Below are 14193 nucleotides of genomic sequence, written 5' to 3'. Positions count from 1 at the left end.
ATCAAACCATCTGAGAATCAATTGGGAATATACCTGCCGTAGAATAGGGCCACATGTGTGAGCGTGGATGCAATTGTGGCAAATCCAAAGCCATAAGTGAGAGAAAAAAGCATGCTTAAATGAATCCGTCCTTGCTCCTCATAGTTGGATAGGTTTAACTCAAACTTGTCATTTACAATAGCTGATATGTTGTAGGCTTGACCTTGGGCTGTAAACAAGTGTGATGAAAAAATAGGAAATCTCCTTGCACCGTACAAGTCTAACCCCCAGTATCCTATTGGGATTGCAATATAGACTATCAAAAAGTAGCCAGCAAAAACGTTGACAATAGAAAAGAAAGGGCTGACGAGGGGGCTTAATAAGAAAGATGCCACAGCAGACCAGTCAAGTGTAAGGGCTCCAAGTCCAAGGCCTCTCATGCCTGAACCTATCTGCTGGGCTGTGACTGACTTGGAGAATACCCAGCAGACCCATGATATGCTTGTGAGTGTTGTGAAGAGGTACCCTGGGACCAGATACCATGAGAAACTGCAAATTAGTGCAATTAGGAAGAACTTTGCTCGTGACATGCGCCGCTTTTCATTTTCATGCAAAGCCCTGCATAATAAATCATAATTTTATATCAATGAAGGTTTTTTTTTTTTTTTTTTTGAGTGCATCATAATAAACAGTTTGTAATTTATAACAAGATGAGGCTTGGTGTAAAATTCAGGTTTATTACTGATATTATTACAGTTGGTGACTTGGTGTAAAAACTAAAAACTGATAAGAGGATTGGCTGTCTCACATGCATGCATGATGCATGGTGGCCCGATTGTGTGGTTAAGAGCATCAAGGCATATGATAAGGAGACACATAAAGGAAGATATCACTCAGTATCCATGTAGTAGCCTTTACTCCTTTTTAATTGACAACTGCCACTTTGACGGTACCGCAGTTCGTTCCACATGATCCATTTAATTTAGAACTGTTAAAATGCCCACTTGCTCTCTCTTTTTGGATCAGATTTTACTTAGTTTGGACAAGTTGGTGCAATTTCAGATTTGAATATATGAACATTGAAATTGTAAATCAATAATTGTTTTATCTCTATGGGTCACGTGCAGGCATGCAGCTCCCTTGCAAACTGACAATATACTCTCTCTCTCTCTCTTATAAAGTAGGTCAATTTTTTAGGGGCCGCAAATATGTGGCCCAAAGAACATAACTGTAGCTTGTTATATTCAACAAGATGCGCCTATGTAAAGTAGAACCACTTTCCAAAGTCAGCTTGATGGCATTTTAGAATCTTGTAAACTGGAACAGCTGGACTTGTACGCTTTTTTCTTATTTACTATTTAATTCTGTCCTTTCGGATAAGTATTTTCATATTTTGTGGACTCCAACACTTTGAAATTTTGTTTCATGTTTTAAGTCAGTTCACACAGACCTACAATGGATTGCATGTTCAGTGTGCGTTTGGCGTTTGAAGTGGGACCCATGAGTACTGCGCATGTTTCAGCTATTCACAATATAAGTTGCGTTTTGTTTTGTTTTTGTTTTTATATTGTTTATGAATCACCATATTCAGTGAAACGCAAATTTTTAAATAAATGTGACTTTTATAGTATAATTTATACTTTTAAAAATTATTTTACTATAATATTTTTAGTAATAAATTTTTAATTTTTAACAAATAAATTATATCTAAATAAACTTTAGTAAAATTGCAGTTTGCGTAGCTCTGATATTTTTGAAAATTATAATCAATTATTAAGATTCATTCTCTTAATGATCAATAGGATAGGATTAGAAGTAGGTCCTGTTTTCGAATATTCTTAATGTGTATTCATTACGGCATGCTACCGTGGGTAAGATTTTGAATTCTAATACCTTATCTTGTCTTCTTGCCCCCATTGGTCAGTAAAAGAAGACAAATTAATGAAAGAAAGGATAATGCTAGTACCACGATAAAATTTACAATTTTTGTCATAATTTACTCTACCGCTTGCTTACAACTCGTGGGCAAATTTTGGGTTCTGTTGGGGTAATAGCAATATTCAAAACAGGAAAGGGAAAATTCTTTTTTTTTTTTGGGAGAAAAGGAAAGTGAAAATTCATGATAAGCAGAATCCAAATATTATGAATTTATTTTAAGAAAATTTTGATACCACTTTTATGGGAAATCAAAAAAGCAGTCAAAACATTAATTGTTTTTTTTTTTTTCTTTTTCTTTTCTCATAAAAACTTTATTTAATTGAATTGTTAACCAATGCTTTATGGCACTTGTTAACATGACTCAATATAATAAACCAAATAATGCATATGCAACTAAATTATGAATGAAATCATGGGAAATGTTTGTCTGCTTTTGAATAAAAAGAAATGCTAACGAGTACCCTTAAGGCACTGGTTAATAATCCATTTAAAAAAAGTTTTTATAGGAAACGAAAAAAAAGTAATTAATATTTTGACAACTTTTTTCATTTCTCATAAAAGTTGTATCAAAACTTTCCTAAAATGAATTATTAATAAGTGCCTTAAAGACACTCGTTAGCATGACCCTTGAATAAATTATCTTTATTAGGCCAAAAAAAAAACAAAAATCCAATAACAAAAAGACAGTTGAGGATGAATGAGAGAACGTACCGGAAAAGTGAAACTTGAACAAGAGTAGCAGGCCACCACATATGTGCCGGCTCCACCACGTACTTCCGTAATAGTCCAGCCCAACCATATCCTAATACCTGCAAATTAATGCAATCCACCGTGCCCGTTATCTCTAAATACATATTCAGATAAATCACCCTTTCAAACATGTTCAAAATATGAGAGTAAAAAAAATTAAAAGTTAAAAAATAAAAATAAAAATAGTAAAAATTAATGTGAGTTGTTATGGTGCAAATGCCCCCGGTGCAATTCCCTAGTATTTTGCACCGGATCCAAATCCTGTTCTCCCAATGTCAAACTATGATATTGAAATATATCCAGAGGACATCATTATTGCAAATTGCAGAATGATGGGACGGGATACCAAAAACAAAAGGTTTTGCCTTGGCTTTAACTTTTAGTTTACCCACTGCTTTGTTTTTTTCTTGCTTCAAATCAATTTCCAAATCAGCAAGAAAAGTGTCCCCTAAAACACAACTCCTACCTCAAGATTCTGACACTACTAGATCAAAAAAAGAGATTCTGATACTAACATAAAAAAATAATTTTTCATATATATATATATATATATGTGTGTATAATATATATATGTAGTGATAACAATAATCCAAATACTTCTCGAAAAGTGTACAACAAAAACTTTTACATCCAAAAAAAGCACTTTTTTAAGAAAAGGGTATCATACTATAATAGAAATTACCTGAGTAGCGATAATAAGAAGCCAAGCAGCAAAAAACGAGATATTCCTGTGGTAGAAGGCTTTGATAATAGTGACAATACCAACAGCATATGCTGAGCCAGATCCGAATGCACTCCCAGCATTAGCAAAGATGGAAATGAGTACGTGCTCCTTCATGTTAAACGGACCAGGGTTCAACGAGAAGCTCCTGGATCCAAACCCAGGTATCTGAAACTTGGTCTTGGGAAGAACAGAAGCCATGAAGCGACCTATAGGGAGGGTGGCGACTTGAACAGTGATTTGGGTAATGATAAGAGGCTCCGTACGGTAGGAAAAGAACTGGTTGAGGAAGGAAAGAAGAGCACATGAGATTAGACCCAAGAACCACATCCTGAAAGTCCATATGGGGAGAGTAGGGTCGTCTGTGTTGGCCACTGTTAGCCTGACCTCTTCAATGGGACAGAGCTCCTCATCTTCGTCAGTGGTGGAGATGTCTTTTTCTGGGTCTGTGGGTTTGGTGGAGTTGGAGTTGGTGTTGGGGTATGGTGTTTGTATGTTTAGTGTATCCATGGCTGCTGCTGCTGCAAGTTGGATTTTGGTTTCTCTATTGGTAGGAACTATAGGAAGGAGGTTTGGTCTTTTATTGCATGAGGATGGAAGGATGAGAGTGCTTTTGGGTTTTGACCATAGACTTTAGTGCGTTTTTTGTTGAGTGAGAGAGACTTCGTTCGTTGAGGGGGTGGGGTTGGGGGATGTGAGAATAATTATAGGACCGCCCACTGCGAAGTAATGCTACGACCATGTATTGGCCTACCACTTCTAATCCAAAACTCACCATTTATCATATAAGCAAGTTGGGATAGAAGTTGTAATCTTAACATTTTTGTTCACACAATTTTTGTTACAATTGTACAGTATGGTTGATTGTAAGTGATAAAAAAAAATTGTAAGTTAATGTGAAAGTAACAAATTACTAATCATAATTTATCATATAAGACAGTTGTGATAAAGGGTTTGTGAGAGTTTGAACTTCGTTTGATCAGTGCATAACGTCCCTTCTCTCTCGATCAAGAGCTCATAGTATCTATCATCATGGGTAAGCCGACCACACCAATAACACATATTTGGTAACCTTTTATATTTAAACGAAACTTGAACCTGTTTCTTATTGTTTAGAGAAATAAGCGACCGCGACATAAGGGTAATGATATGTCAACTAAAACTCCGACTCGCAGAAAACTACCACCATCCGAAACATTGGATACCACTAGCCGAAGTACATCTCCCACAACCTGACAAATTTTTACTGCCGCCTCTAAAGTCATGTACCTAAGCTGAATGCCATGGATTTGGACCCAAAAAGTTGTCTTTTCAATCTTGAGATCTTGGATGGTCATATCACTATCGTATCGTTGTATAACCCCCAGGTGTTTATTGAAGCTCTGTGGTTCACTTGACAGGATTCTGTCTGCATCATCCTTATTGTCGAAAGTGAAAAGTACTCTATGGTCACCGATATTCTGAATCTTGAAACCATTTCGCACTCTCCATAGAGGAGTAAAAGTCCAAGCTAGAACTTCAACACTGAGAGCTCTTTTAGTGAGGAATTTAGCTGCAATAGAGAATTCAACAGTACTATCCTCGCTGGTAAGGTAGCAACCCGGGCCTTCCCTCTCTGATAGAGTAAAACGGTTCCATGATTGCATTAAATCGTCCATGAAATTGACAAAAATGGGACAGATTAAATTGATTCCTATTTCCCTATACCCTTGAAAAAAACCCAACAAGCCAAGGAATAACAGTGTTATCCCAAGGAGACTACGGACACCTTCAAAAAATGAAGGGACAATCTATTCTACAATGGGAGATAAGGTAGAGCTAGAGCACTAGACCTCTTCACCACAAAGAAACGGGGCCCTTTTTTGTTGAGACTAACTTTTAGACCAAACTGTCATTTACTTTTAATCCAAAATCTACTACTGTCTTCCTACCTTTTACCATGCTCCTAGCCTTATACCAGATTCTGGTTCAAACAGACTCTGGAAGTTCAATATTCTCTACATGAAAATTCATGTGAACCTCTTGATAAATTAAATAAATCCCATGAATATTAGTATAAGGTGTAATAATAATTAATTTTATTCTTGGTTTGATTTTTATTTTGAAATGACAAAAGAAATACTCTTACAAAAATATAAATTGAAACGCAAATAAAAATCTAGATCACTCTTCATCCTGGAGCATGAAATAGGCTACTTCTTGATTGATAATTAATCCACATCCTTCATATCATAGCATTTTAGTTCTTAACTACAGTGGTATTTTCTACACAAAGAACTCAAACGGTGGTGGAATGACTAGAAACAAAATCCAATTATGCAAATCAACTTGAAAAAATCTCATTACTATCAATTGGTGTCACATACAAAGTCATTCTATCATCACACATTTTCCTGATGGCTCATAAAATTTTACTTCAATCCGTTGCTAACTAATATTTTAAATACTCATCACTCTCAACATTTTTATCTCAAATTGGCTCCATTTTTAAAGTAATAACTTCACTTCCTAGCATCCAAAACTGGATCAACATAAACAGCTAACAATGTCTCTATGCTCCATATATGAATAACAATAAACTACTTAGGTTTAAGTTTTAACATAAAATTTTGATATGAATTATGCAGGGCTTTGCAAGAGAAAGAAGAGAAGCGGTTCTCACAGGCAAAGTTCTTCCTAATTGCACTAATTTGTAGTTTTACATGGTACACAATGCCAGGGTACCTCTTTCCAACATTGACAAACATCTCATGGATCTGTTGGGCATTCTTTAAATCAGTCACTGCCCAACAAATTGGCTTAGGCATGCAAGGACTTGGACTAGGAGCAATGACACTCGATTGGGCTGCAGTGTCATCCTTCCTATTTAGCCCCCTCATTAGCCCCTTCTCCATTATGAACGTTTTTGCAGGCTATGTATTGATAGTCTTCATTGCAACCCCTATAGCATATTGGGGATTTGACTTATACAATGCAAGTAGATTTCCCATTTTTTCTTCTCAGTTGTTTACATCCCAAGGTCAACAATACAACATATCAGCCATCGTCAATAACAAGTTTGAGTTAGATCTAGCCAAGTATGAGGAGCAAGGACCAATTCATTTAAGCATGTTTTTTCGCTCTCTCTTATGGCTTTGGCTTTGCCACTATTGTTGCCACCCTTTCACATGTGACACTCTTCTATGGAAGGTAATGTATTATCGAAATGCTTTTTTTTTATGAGTTTTCAATGTGAATACTATAAATTAGACGAGCAAGAAATTCTACAAGTAAAACATGCGACAAAGAACAAAATTTAGGTAAATATACTAAGATATGTTAAATGTGGTATGTTTTAGGTTTTTTTTTGAAAAATAATAATAATGTAAATGCTAAATTTGTGGTACATATATTTACTATCTCAAATTTCGTAAGCTTGAATGCTAATTATCTAGTGCTTATATCCTAAAACTCAAATTTATACCCAAACATTCACATTTTGATACAAATTTAATTCACAGAGAAATTTATGAGAGATTTTAAGCTTCTTACAAGGGCAGGGAGGATATTCATACAAAATTGATGAGGAAATACAAGGGCATACCTTCGTGGTGGTTTTACTTATTGCTAGTTGTGACAATTACAATTTCCTTTGTACTCTGTACCGTTTTGAATAATCAAGTCCGGATGCCATGCTGGGGACTGCTCCAAAAAGTATCATAACTTATTGGGTTAAATTTCTCTCACCTCACCTTATTCTTGCAACAAAAGATTGATACAATAAAGAAACTTGAACTTGTTTTTCCTCTCAATAATTACAATATATTTTCTTAATTTGTTGGCTATAGCTGTATTGGTCACAACTTTTCATGTCCTACTGAAAATTTGAAAATATATAACACCAATAGTCTAATCAATTTTAAAATGGCTATAAATAACAGGTTATATGTGATCAAACCAGCTCCCATTAAATTGAGTTATTTGATCACATTTTGTGAATTTTGATTGATGTTAGTTATTATTATAGTTTTGTCAGAGTACCTTAATAAGAATTTACATAGTTTACCTGGTCACCATCAACGTAAACTATCTACTACTTTTCCACCATTGTTGTGATACTCTTATCTAATCTGCAGACACCAGGGCTAAACATAATAACGGAGTACATGATGGGTCTCATATATCCAGGAAGACCAATAGCCAATGTAAGTTTTAAAGTCTATGGCTATATGAGCATGGCTCAAGCTGTCTCTTTCCTCAATGACTTCAAGCTAGGACATTACATGAAGATTCCTCCAAGATCAATGTTCTTAGTTCAGGTAAACACTTCTTTACTTGCTCCCCCCTCATTCCCAACCTTTTAAAAAAACACACTTCTTAACTACAATCAATTTAACAACTGAAATTAACGTGAGTCAAAATATCAATTTATGATCATCCAGATTTTCGAGTCAAATAAAAAGAAATCATGATACATATAAGCAATAATCATCTTCAAAAAATACCAAAGCTCATAGCCAATGATATACCTCTAATTTTTTAGCCTATGTGGTTTTATGCTAATACCATTTTTTCACTCTCCGAGCTATCACATTCATGTTACATAGCAAGACGTACCTCCAAAATCATGATACTGATGGAAACATCACATAAGAATTTGCGTATGTACTAAGTCTAGACTTATCACGAGAGCAACTATGTGATGCAAGTATTGGTCTAATGTTATTAAAATGGAACCTGCCATAAATTCATGACTCACTCACATATTGCTAGTTTTCACATATTTTGTACAATTACTCAATTTATTATCTACTCTGCTGCTTTTGCATGTGTATGCATAGTTCATAGGAACAATTCTTGCTGGAACCATCAACATTGGAGTGGCATGGTGGTTGTTAAACTCAATTCAGAACATATGCCAACCAGAACTCCTTCCTGTTAATAGTCCTTGGACATGCCCTAGCGATCGAGTTTTCTTTGATGCATCTGTTATATGGGGTTTGGTGGGACCTAAACGGATCTTTGGAAGACTTGGAAGCTATGAGGCAATAAATTGGTTCTTCCTTGGAGGTGCAATAGGACCTATTATTGTTTGGCTGTTGCATAAGGCATTCCCAAAGCAAACTTGGATTCCACTCATTAACCTTCCAGTTCTCCTAGGAGCAACAGGAAATATGCCTCCAGCAACAGCCTTGAACTACAATGCCTGGGTTGTAGTTGGAACAATCTTTAATTATTTTGTATATCGATACCGCAAAGAGTGGTGGCAGAGGTACAATTATGTTCTTTCAGGAGCACTGGATGCAGGGTTGGCTTTCATGGGAGTGCTACTGTACTTTTCAGTGGGTATGGAGGGGAAAGGTGTGAATTGGTGGGGTACAGAAGGTGAACACTGTAATTTAGCAGTTTGTCCAACGGCAAAGGGCATAGTGGTTGATGGTTGTCCATTGAAGTAAGGCTTGTATTTTTTTTTTAATTTTTTTCTGTAATAAAACATAGCATAGTATTAGCAAGTTTTTTTGACAGCATGATGTTACATAAGTGGAGAAAGATGTTTCATACGGTTTATATTGATATCTAAAATTTCATCTTCAAATGGAAATGCACAGTTACTTAAATTTCTATGCGTGATATGGAGGGAAGATATAATCATACATATACTTAAATTAGGTGACCAATGTTGAGGAATAAAAGCTTCTTCAGAGCACCAATTAAAAATACATATGGAAAGCATAACTTTGGTCGTCCAAGTTTCATTACTGTTTTCTATTTGGTTGTCATTCTTTTGAATTGCGTCAATATTACACTCTTTAACTCTTTTAATGTTGTTTGATATAATTGTTCTTCTGTGAATGAAGATAGGAAATATGTGAAGAATGAATTGACATGGCCCATTGGCCCTTTGATCATGTATCTTACCTATCCTTCGAGTGTCTCTCCTCTTTCAAGTGGCACTTCCTAATCTCAGCCCCACCTTCTCTTTTCGCAAACCTTAATCCAAATCTAATGTTCATGGCTTCAACCATGACCCACAACCATAGGCCACAGTTACTGCATCACACTTTACATGGACAGGGTGACAATGATGAGTAGGGTACAGTGTGGGGGTGGAGGTGACCTCGGCACTTGGCAGTTCATATGGTGGCATAGTGGCAACTCGTGGGGTTAAGGCAGCGCAGAAAGAGAGAGTGTATTGTTTTTGGTAGCAAAGAAAAAATTCCTAACTAATCAACATGTTGGCATACCTTAAAGGTTTCTTTTATGCAGTAGGCTTTAGTTAATTTAATTAATAAATTTATTATTGTTGAATAAGAGATTTAAAGTTCAAATTTCAAAAACCATTTGATGTTTTGGTATAATAATAAAAAACAATTATAATAAAATGGACGATATAAGTTGAAAATCTATCATGCTTCAAAAAAAAAAAAAATTTATTTTATGTAGATATCTAGTGATTCCAAAGTCTCATTGTTTTTGGTTCAAGATAATGATTACTAAGTCTTTTAAGATTCCTAAGGTTTTGAGTTCAAAATTCTTATCCAAAGGTTTTGAGTTCAAAATTCTTAATCAACATATTGAGATCACTCTAAATTATTCTTCCTTATAATTATGTATGTGTAGGATGAGATTTCACATATTTTGTCCTGCACACATCCAAATAATTAATAAAATACTTGAAGAGAAACTAGAGTTGGCCACCAAAAAAAAAAAACCCTAAATACATTTTGGTCCTTAAAAATTACATTACATGCTTTTAGTTCGTGACATTTATTTATTTACTTAAGTTCAGTCTATGTAGTTTCAAATAAGAGCATTAGTATTGGGAAATGCTAATTCTACTCTATTTTACCATTCTAAAAAGCCACTTTATCATTATACCATACTATTTTACAATACCTCCATCCCAAAACTCTATTTTTATTAAAATATTGTTTTTTAATCTTTCTTTATTATTTCTTTCTAACTGTCACTTTTTTCCAAACTTGGTTTTCTGGGCTTTCCAACAGTCATTTTTTTTCCTCTCTTTCTCCCTTAACCTCTAACACCAGTTCAACACACAAAGCCATACACACACAGAGACTCATGATACACCGATCAACCTATCCAAACCCATCACCACACACACACAGAGCCACACACACACATACAAACACAAACCATCAAACCTTTAATAGAGCCACACACACACAAACCATCAAACCAGTTGAAGCCAACAACGGCCACCATGGTTTTTTTTTTTTTTTTTTTTTTTTGGTGGGCATTTCAAAAGAGAAAATTTGTAGTTTCATCTTTACAGTCATCTGTGGGGGATTGTAGGCTCAAAATGAAGCATCTTCTAGGCAGGATATACAAAAAGAATTGGATGAGCTCAAATTATGATATGAAAGATTGAAGGTACCTTGTATCTTGTTGTTTTTGGGCTTGGATTAATTGTTAGCATATTTATATTGTTGTTCTTGTGTTAATTGGATACATAACTTGTAGGAAGATCAATCTAGGTTTCATGATCTTGCAGATCGAATGATTGAGGAGAAGGACAAAGAAATCTCTGAACTTCTTGATTACAATGAGGATCTTCATCAATCTTTGGAGTCAAAACCACCTGTCCGTTTCCTTCTTTTGTCTTCTTAAATATTTGTTAAATTTCACCTGATACTTAACACTTTCCGATGACTTAGATTTAAATATTCTAGTACTTGGCCTGACAATGATTAATAATCTCAGGTTGATCACAATGGTAATCACTACACAGGTATGAAACCATTCCTATTACCACTTGTCAGCACCTATATTAGTTAAATATAAGTTGAAAGCTTTTCTCAATCTATAAAAAAACCAAACCCTTGGGTTAGCTAGTGAGGTCTTAACATATCCTTTTTCTCTAATTGGAATTATCAGTTGTGCAAAAGCAGGATGCACAGAATTTAAGCACTTTTACAGTAGAACCGTAGATTCTGGTATAAACATTTCTCTCAAAAAATCCATCTCATTTAAAATGTACCTTTTTGAGTCTCCCAATGCATTTATTATGACATTTTAGCAAGCAGCCAATTATATCATTGAGTTGTAAGTTTCAACCAACTCTGATGGAAAAATTTAAGTGCCTGATTAAGTGAGCTCTGTTGATAAAAACCCACACAAACTAGAAATATTTATTTTGGCATCAGTTTGTATTTCTAATCATGTGTTCTTTGATTTTTCCCCCAAAACGTTTTTGCTTGTACCTAGGCTTTATATCTTGATGAACTTTTGTATTCATTTGTTAACAGAAGTTTTTGTGGATAATGTTCAAGTAGTCGTTGTTTATGCTTTTGAATGATGATCAATATCACAATAGCCTTTATTTTCATAAAAATAGTACCAGTATAGCTTTTAAAAAAAAAAGTGTTTTCCATGTGCCTCAAAACCAAGTACTACTCTTATTATAAGTCTTTGTGTGCAATTTTGCCTTCTTTCTTATTTATTCGGAAGTAGGGGAGGGGAGCAGAGTTTCTCATTAGTTTATAATAGAAATTTGAACATAATGAGTGCAGGAAGCCATGCTGAAGGTTGAGCTTCGCAACATGGAAAGAATGCAGAAGAGGGAAGGGTAGATATGACGTATTTGAAATTTTTTATCTTAAAGCTTCTTGAATAGGTATCTCTATCTCTACTGAAGATTAGCTGTTGATGAAATGGAAGTACAGGATTATTACATGTCTATGAATATATGTAGGGAAGTATTTTAAAAAAAAGTGTTTTCCATGTGCCTTAAAACCTAGTACTACTCATATTATAAGACTTTTTGTGCAATTTTGCCTTCTTTCTTCTTTATTTGGAAGTGGGGGAGGGGAGCTGAGCTTCTCATTAATTTATATTAGAAATTTGAACATAATGAGTGCAGGAAGCCATGCTGAAGTCTGAGCTTCTCAACTTGGAAAGAATGCAGAAGAGGGAAGGGGTAGATATGACGTATTTGAAAAATGTTATCTTAAAGCTTCTTGGAACAGGTATCTCTACTAAAGATTAGCTGTTATAATCACAAAAGTAAATTTGAATTTTATTCCCTTTTTTCAAAGAAGTATGTATGTTGGTATTGGCAGAAAACTTGGTAGTTTTAATTATAATGATTTTTGCCACAACAGGTGAAGTGGAGGCTCTACTACCCGTGATTGGAATACTGCTTCAATCTAGTCCTGAAGAGGTAAAATTCTCAGTTTGTATTAGATGCTCCATTTTTATTGGGTATTCTGATTTATGTCATGCTCTCTATTTTATTCCGCATAATGAAATATGTCATGGTAAGCTGCCCCTTAACATTGAATGCCAGGCTAGCAGGCAAAGATGGTAGCCTAGGGCCAAACCTGTCAGTCCACTATGTTTCCTTGGAAGAAAACTTGCATAAAACCTCAGAAGTGTATTTACATAAGATGAGCAAGTACCTATTTGTTGACCTTTTGGAAGTCATGTATGTCTTTTCTGACATGGTTTCAAGTGATGATGCTGCATTGCAGTTTGGTACATTATGCTAGAATGTGTCCAAGCATATATTAGAAACTACTCTCTCAAAAGTGGCAATGAGGTTCATTACAGCATCTTCAACCATCTGTTAATTACTGCATGTTGCATGCAAATGCAGATTCACAAGTGTCAACAAGCATACCGTGCCTCTACAGATGTTCCACCAAGCCTAGCAAGTGATGCTCCTGGATCTTCCTGCTCTCTTTTTTCAAGATTCTCATTTTCTTAAAAGTGGAAAACAAGTCAAAGGATTGTTTTATTGCATGAGGATTATCTATCTGCTACTGCAACTCAACAGCAATGGTGTTGGCTTAGACGTCGCATGCCTCTTCTTGACAATTTCCACACAAGGCATGCTTGATTTATATTATAGATTGAAGCACCCTTTTCTTGTTCTTTTTTGGTGTTTTTGTAACATGTTTGTTATTGAAGGTGGGTGGGTGGGGCTAGCTAGTAGTTTTGATTGTATTGCAAGAATGATGAATGATAGTATTGATGTTTATGTCTAGCAAGAGAAGTTTATTATAGTGGTTTAGGCTTTTTTAGATGATTCTGTCATGCAATTTGCAAATTCATAAGTTCATGAGAGTTATGATTTGGTGATTGCCAAATTGGTTATATGGATATCTAGTTTTCAAGTTTTGATGTTCAATTCAATAAAGAAGATCCTATTTTTCATAGCTCCATCCCTTTTTTTGTTAGCATTTCAAGAATGTGAATGATCTCATTGTTCGTTCACATGCAAGAAGTTTCTTGCAACAACCACTTTTGACATTTCTGCCACTTCTTAGGTCTTCAATGACTCCATTGTCTTTATATGCCAAATTCAAAGTGTTATACTTTTTTCATATCAAAATTTCAGATTTTTAATCTTGTCAATTGAGATATCAAATTTTATGAATTGTTTCAATTTGAAGCATACATTCATCACTATTATTCAATTTCGTTTTAGGCAGTAATGGAGCATGAAATGGTAAAGTTAATAATTTAATGTGTACTTTGTGTAATATAATTTTATGAGAAATGTTTCTTACGCACACGTGAGAATACACACAAAAACCTTGTGAATTGAAATCGTGACTTGTCAGTTTAAAAACTGAAACGTGTACTTTGTGTGTAATAGGAACACCCTAATTTTTTTTAGGGAAAACAGAGAGAGAAGGAAATCTTACCGGACTTAATGTTTTAATATTGAAAGTAAAAAGAGTTAGTACTTATCATTTCTGATTTAATAATTATGCTTGATGAATCAAGGATATGAGTTATAAATTTTGCGAAATGGGATCACTCATGTAGTAACTTTGAAGGCTTATGTGATCCTAATA

At 34.8% G+C, this 14193-nt stretch overlaps 3 protein-coding genes across 8 annotated transcripts; 2 read left to right on the top strand and 1 right to left on the bottom strand.

Moving 5' to 3' along the window:
- Window positions 1-6: 6 nt before the first annotated feature.
- LOC112002326 (oligopeptide transporter 4) lies at window positions 7-4187 on the bottom strand. Its single transcript, XM_024034477.2, has 3 exons — window positions 3350-4187; window positions 2629-2726; window positions 7-597 (listed from the first exon to the last, which is right to left on the bottom strand). The coding sequence occupies exons 1-3, from the start codon at window positions 3896-3898 to the stop codon at window positions 18-20; spliced, it is 1227 nt and encodes a 408-aa protein (XP_023890245.1). The 5' UTR covers window positions 3899-4187; the 3' UTR covers window positions 7-17.
- Window positions 4188-7479: 3292 nt separating this feature from the next.
- LOC136064063 (oligopeptide transporter 4-like) lies at window positions 7480-8969 on the top strand. The gene is made up of 2 exons (XM_065765242.1): window positions 7480-7686; window positions 8209-8969. The coding sequence occupies exons 1-2, from the start codon at window positions 7534-7536 to the stop codon at window positions 8821-8823; spliced, it is 768 nt and encodes a 255-aa protein (XP_065621314.1). The 5' UTR covers window positions 7480-7533; the 3' UTR covers window positions 8824-8969.
- Window positions 8970-10626: 1657 nt separating this feature from the next.
- LOC136064064 (protein GRIP-like) lies at window positions 10627-13548 on the top strand. 6 transcript variants are annotated; one of them, XR_010625714.1, is made up of 6 exons: window positions 10627-10762; window positions 10853-11120; window positions 11902-12005; window positions 12252-12357; window positions 12493-12551; window positions 12987-13548. XR_010625714.1 is itself a non-coding variant. In XM_065765249.1 (6 exons), exons 2-6 carry the CDS (start codon window positions 10935-10937, stop codon window positions 13095-13097), a joined length of 342 nt encoding a protein of 113 aa, XP_065621321.1. In that variant the 5' UTR covers window positions 10630-10762; window positions 10884-10934; the 3' UTR covers window positions 13098-13548. The 6 variants fall into 6 exon arrangements, 4 of the variants coding, with proteins under 4 accessions (XP_065621321.1, XP_065621319.1, XP_065621322.1 ...); XM_065765249.1 differs by lacking the exon at window positions 11902-12005 and having other exon boundaries at window positions 10630-10762; window positions 10884-10972; window positions 11093-11120; XM_065765247.1 differs by lacking the exon at window positions 11902-12005 and having other exon boundaries at window positions 10630-10762; window positions 10853-10972; window positions 11093-11120.
- Window positions 13549-14193: the final 645 nt, after the last annotated feature.

This window comes from Quercus suber, unplaced genomic scaffold (assembly GCF_002906115.3).
Source record: "Quercus suber isolate HL8 unplaced genomic scaffold, Cork oak 2.0 scaffold_617, whole genome shotgun sequence".
NCBI classification, from domain to species: domain Eukaryota; kingdom Viridiplantae; phylum Streptophyta; class Magnoliopsida; order Fagales; family Fagaceae; genus Quercus; species Quercus suber.
This window is presented reverse-complemented; position numbering and strand designations above follow the sequence as displayed.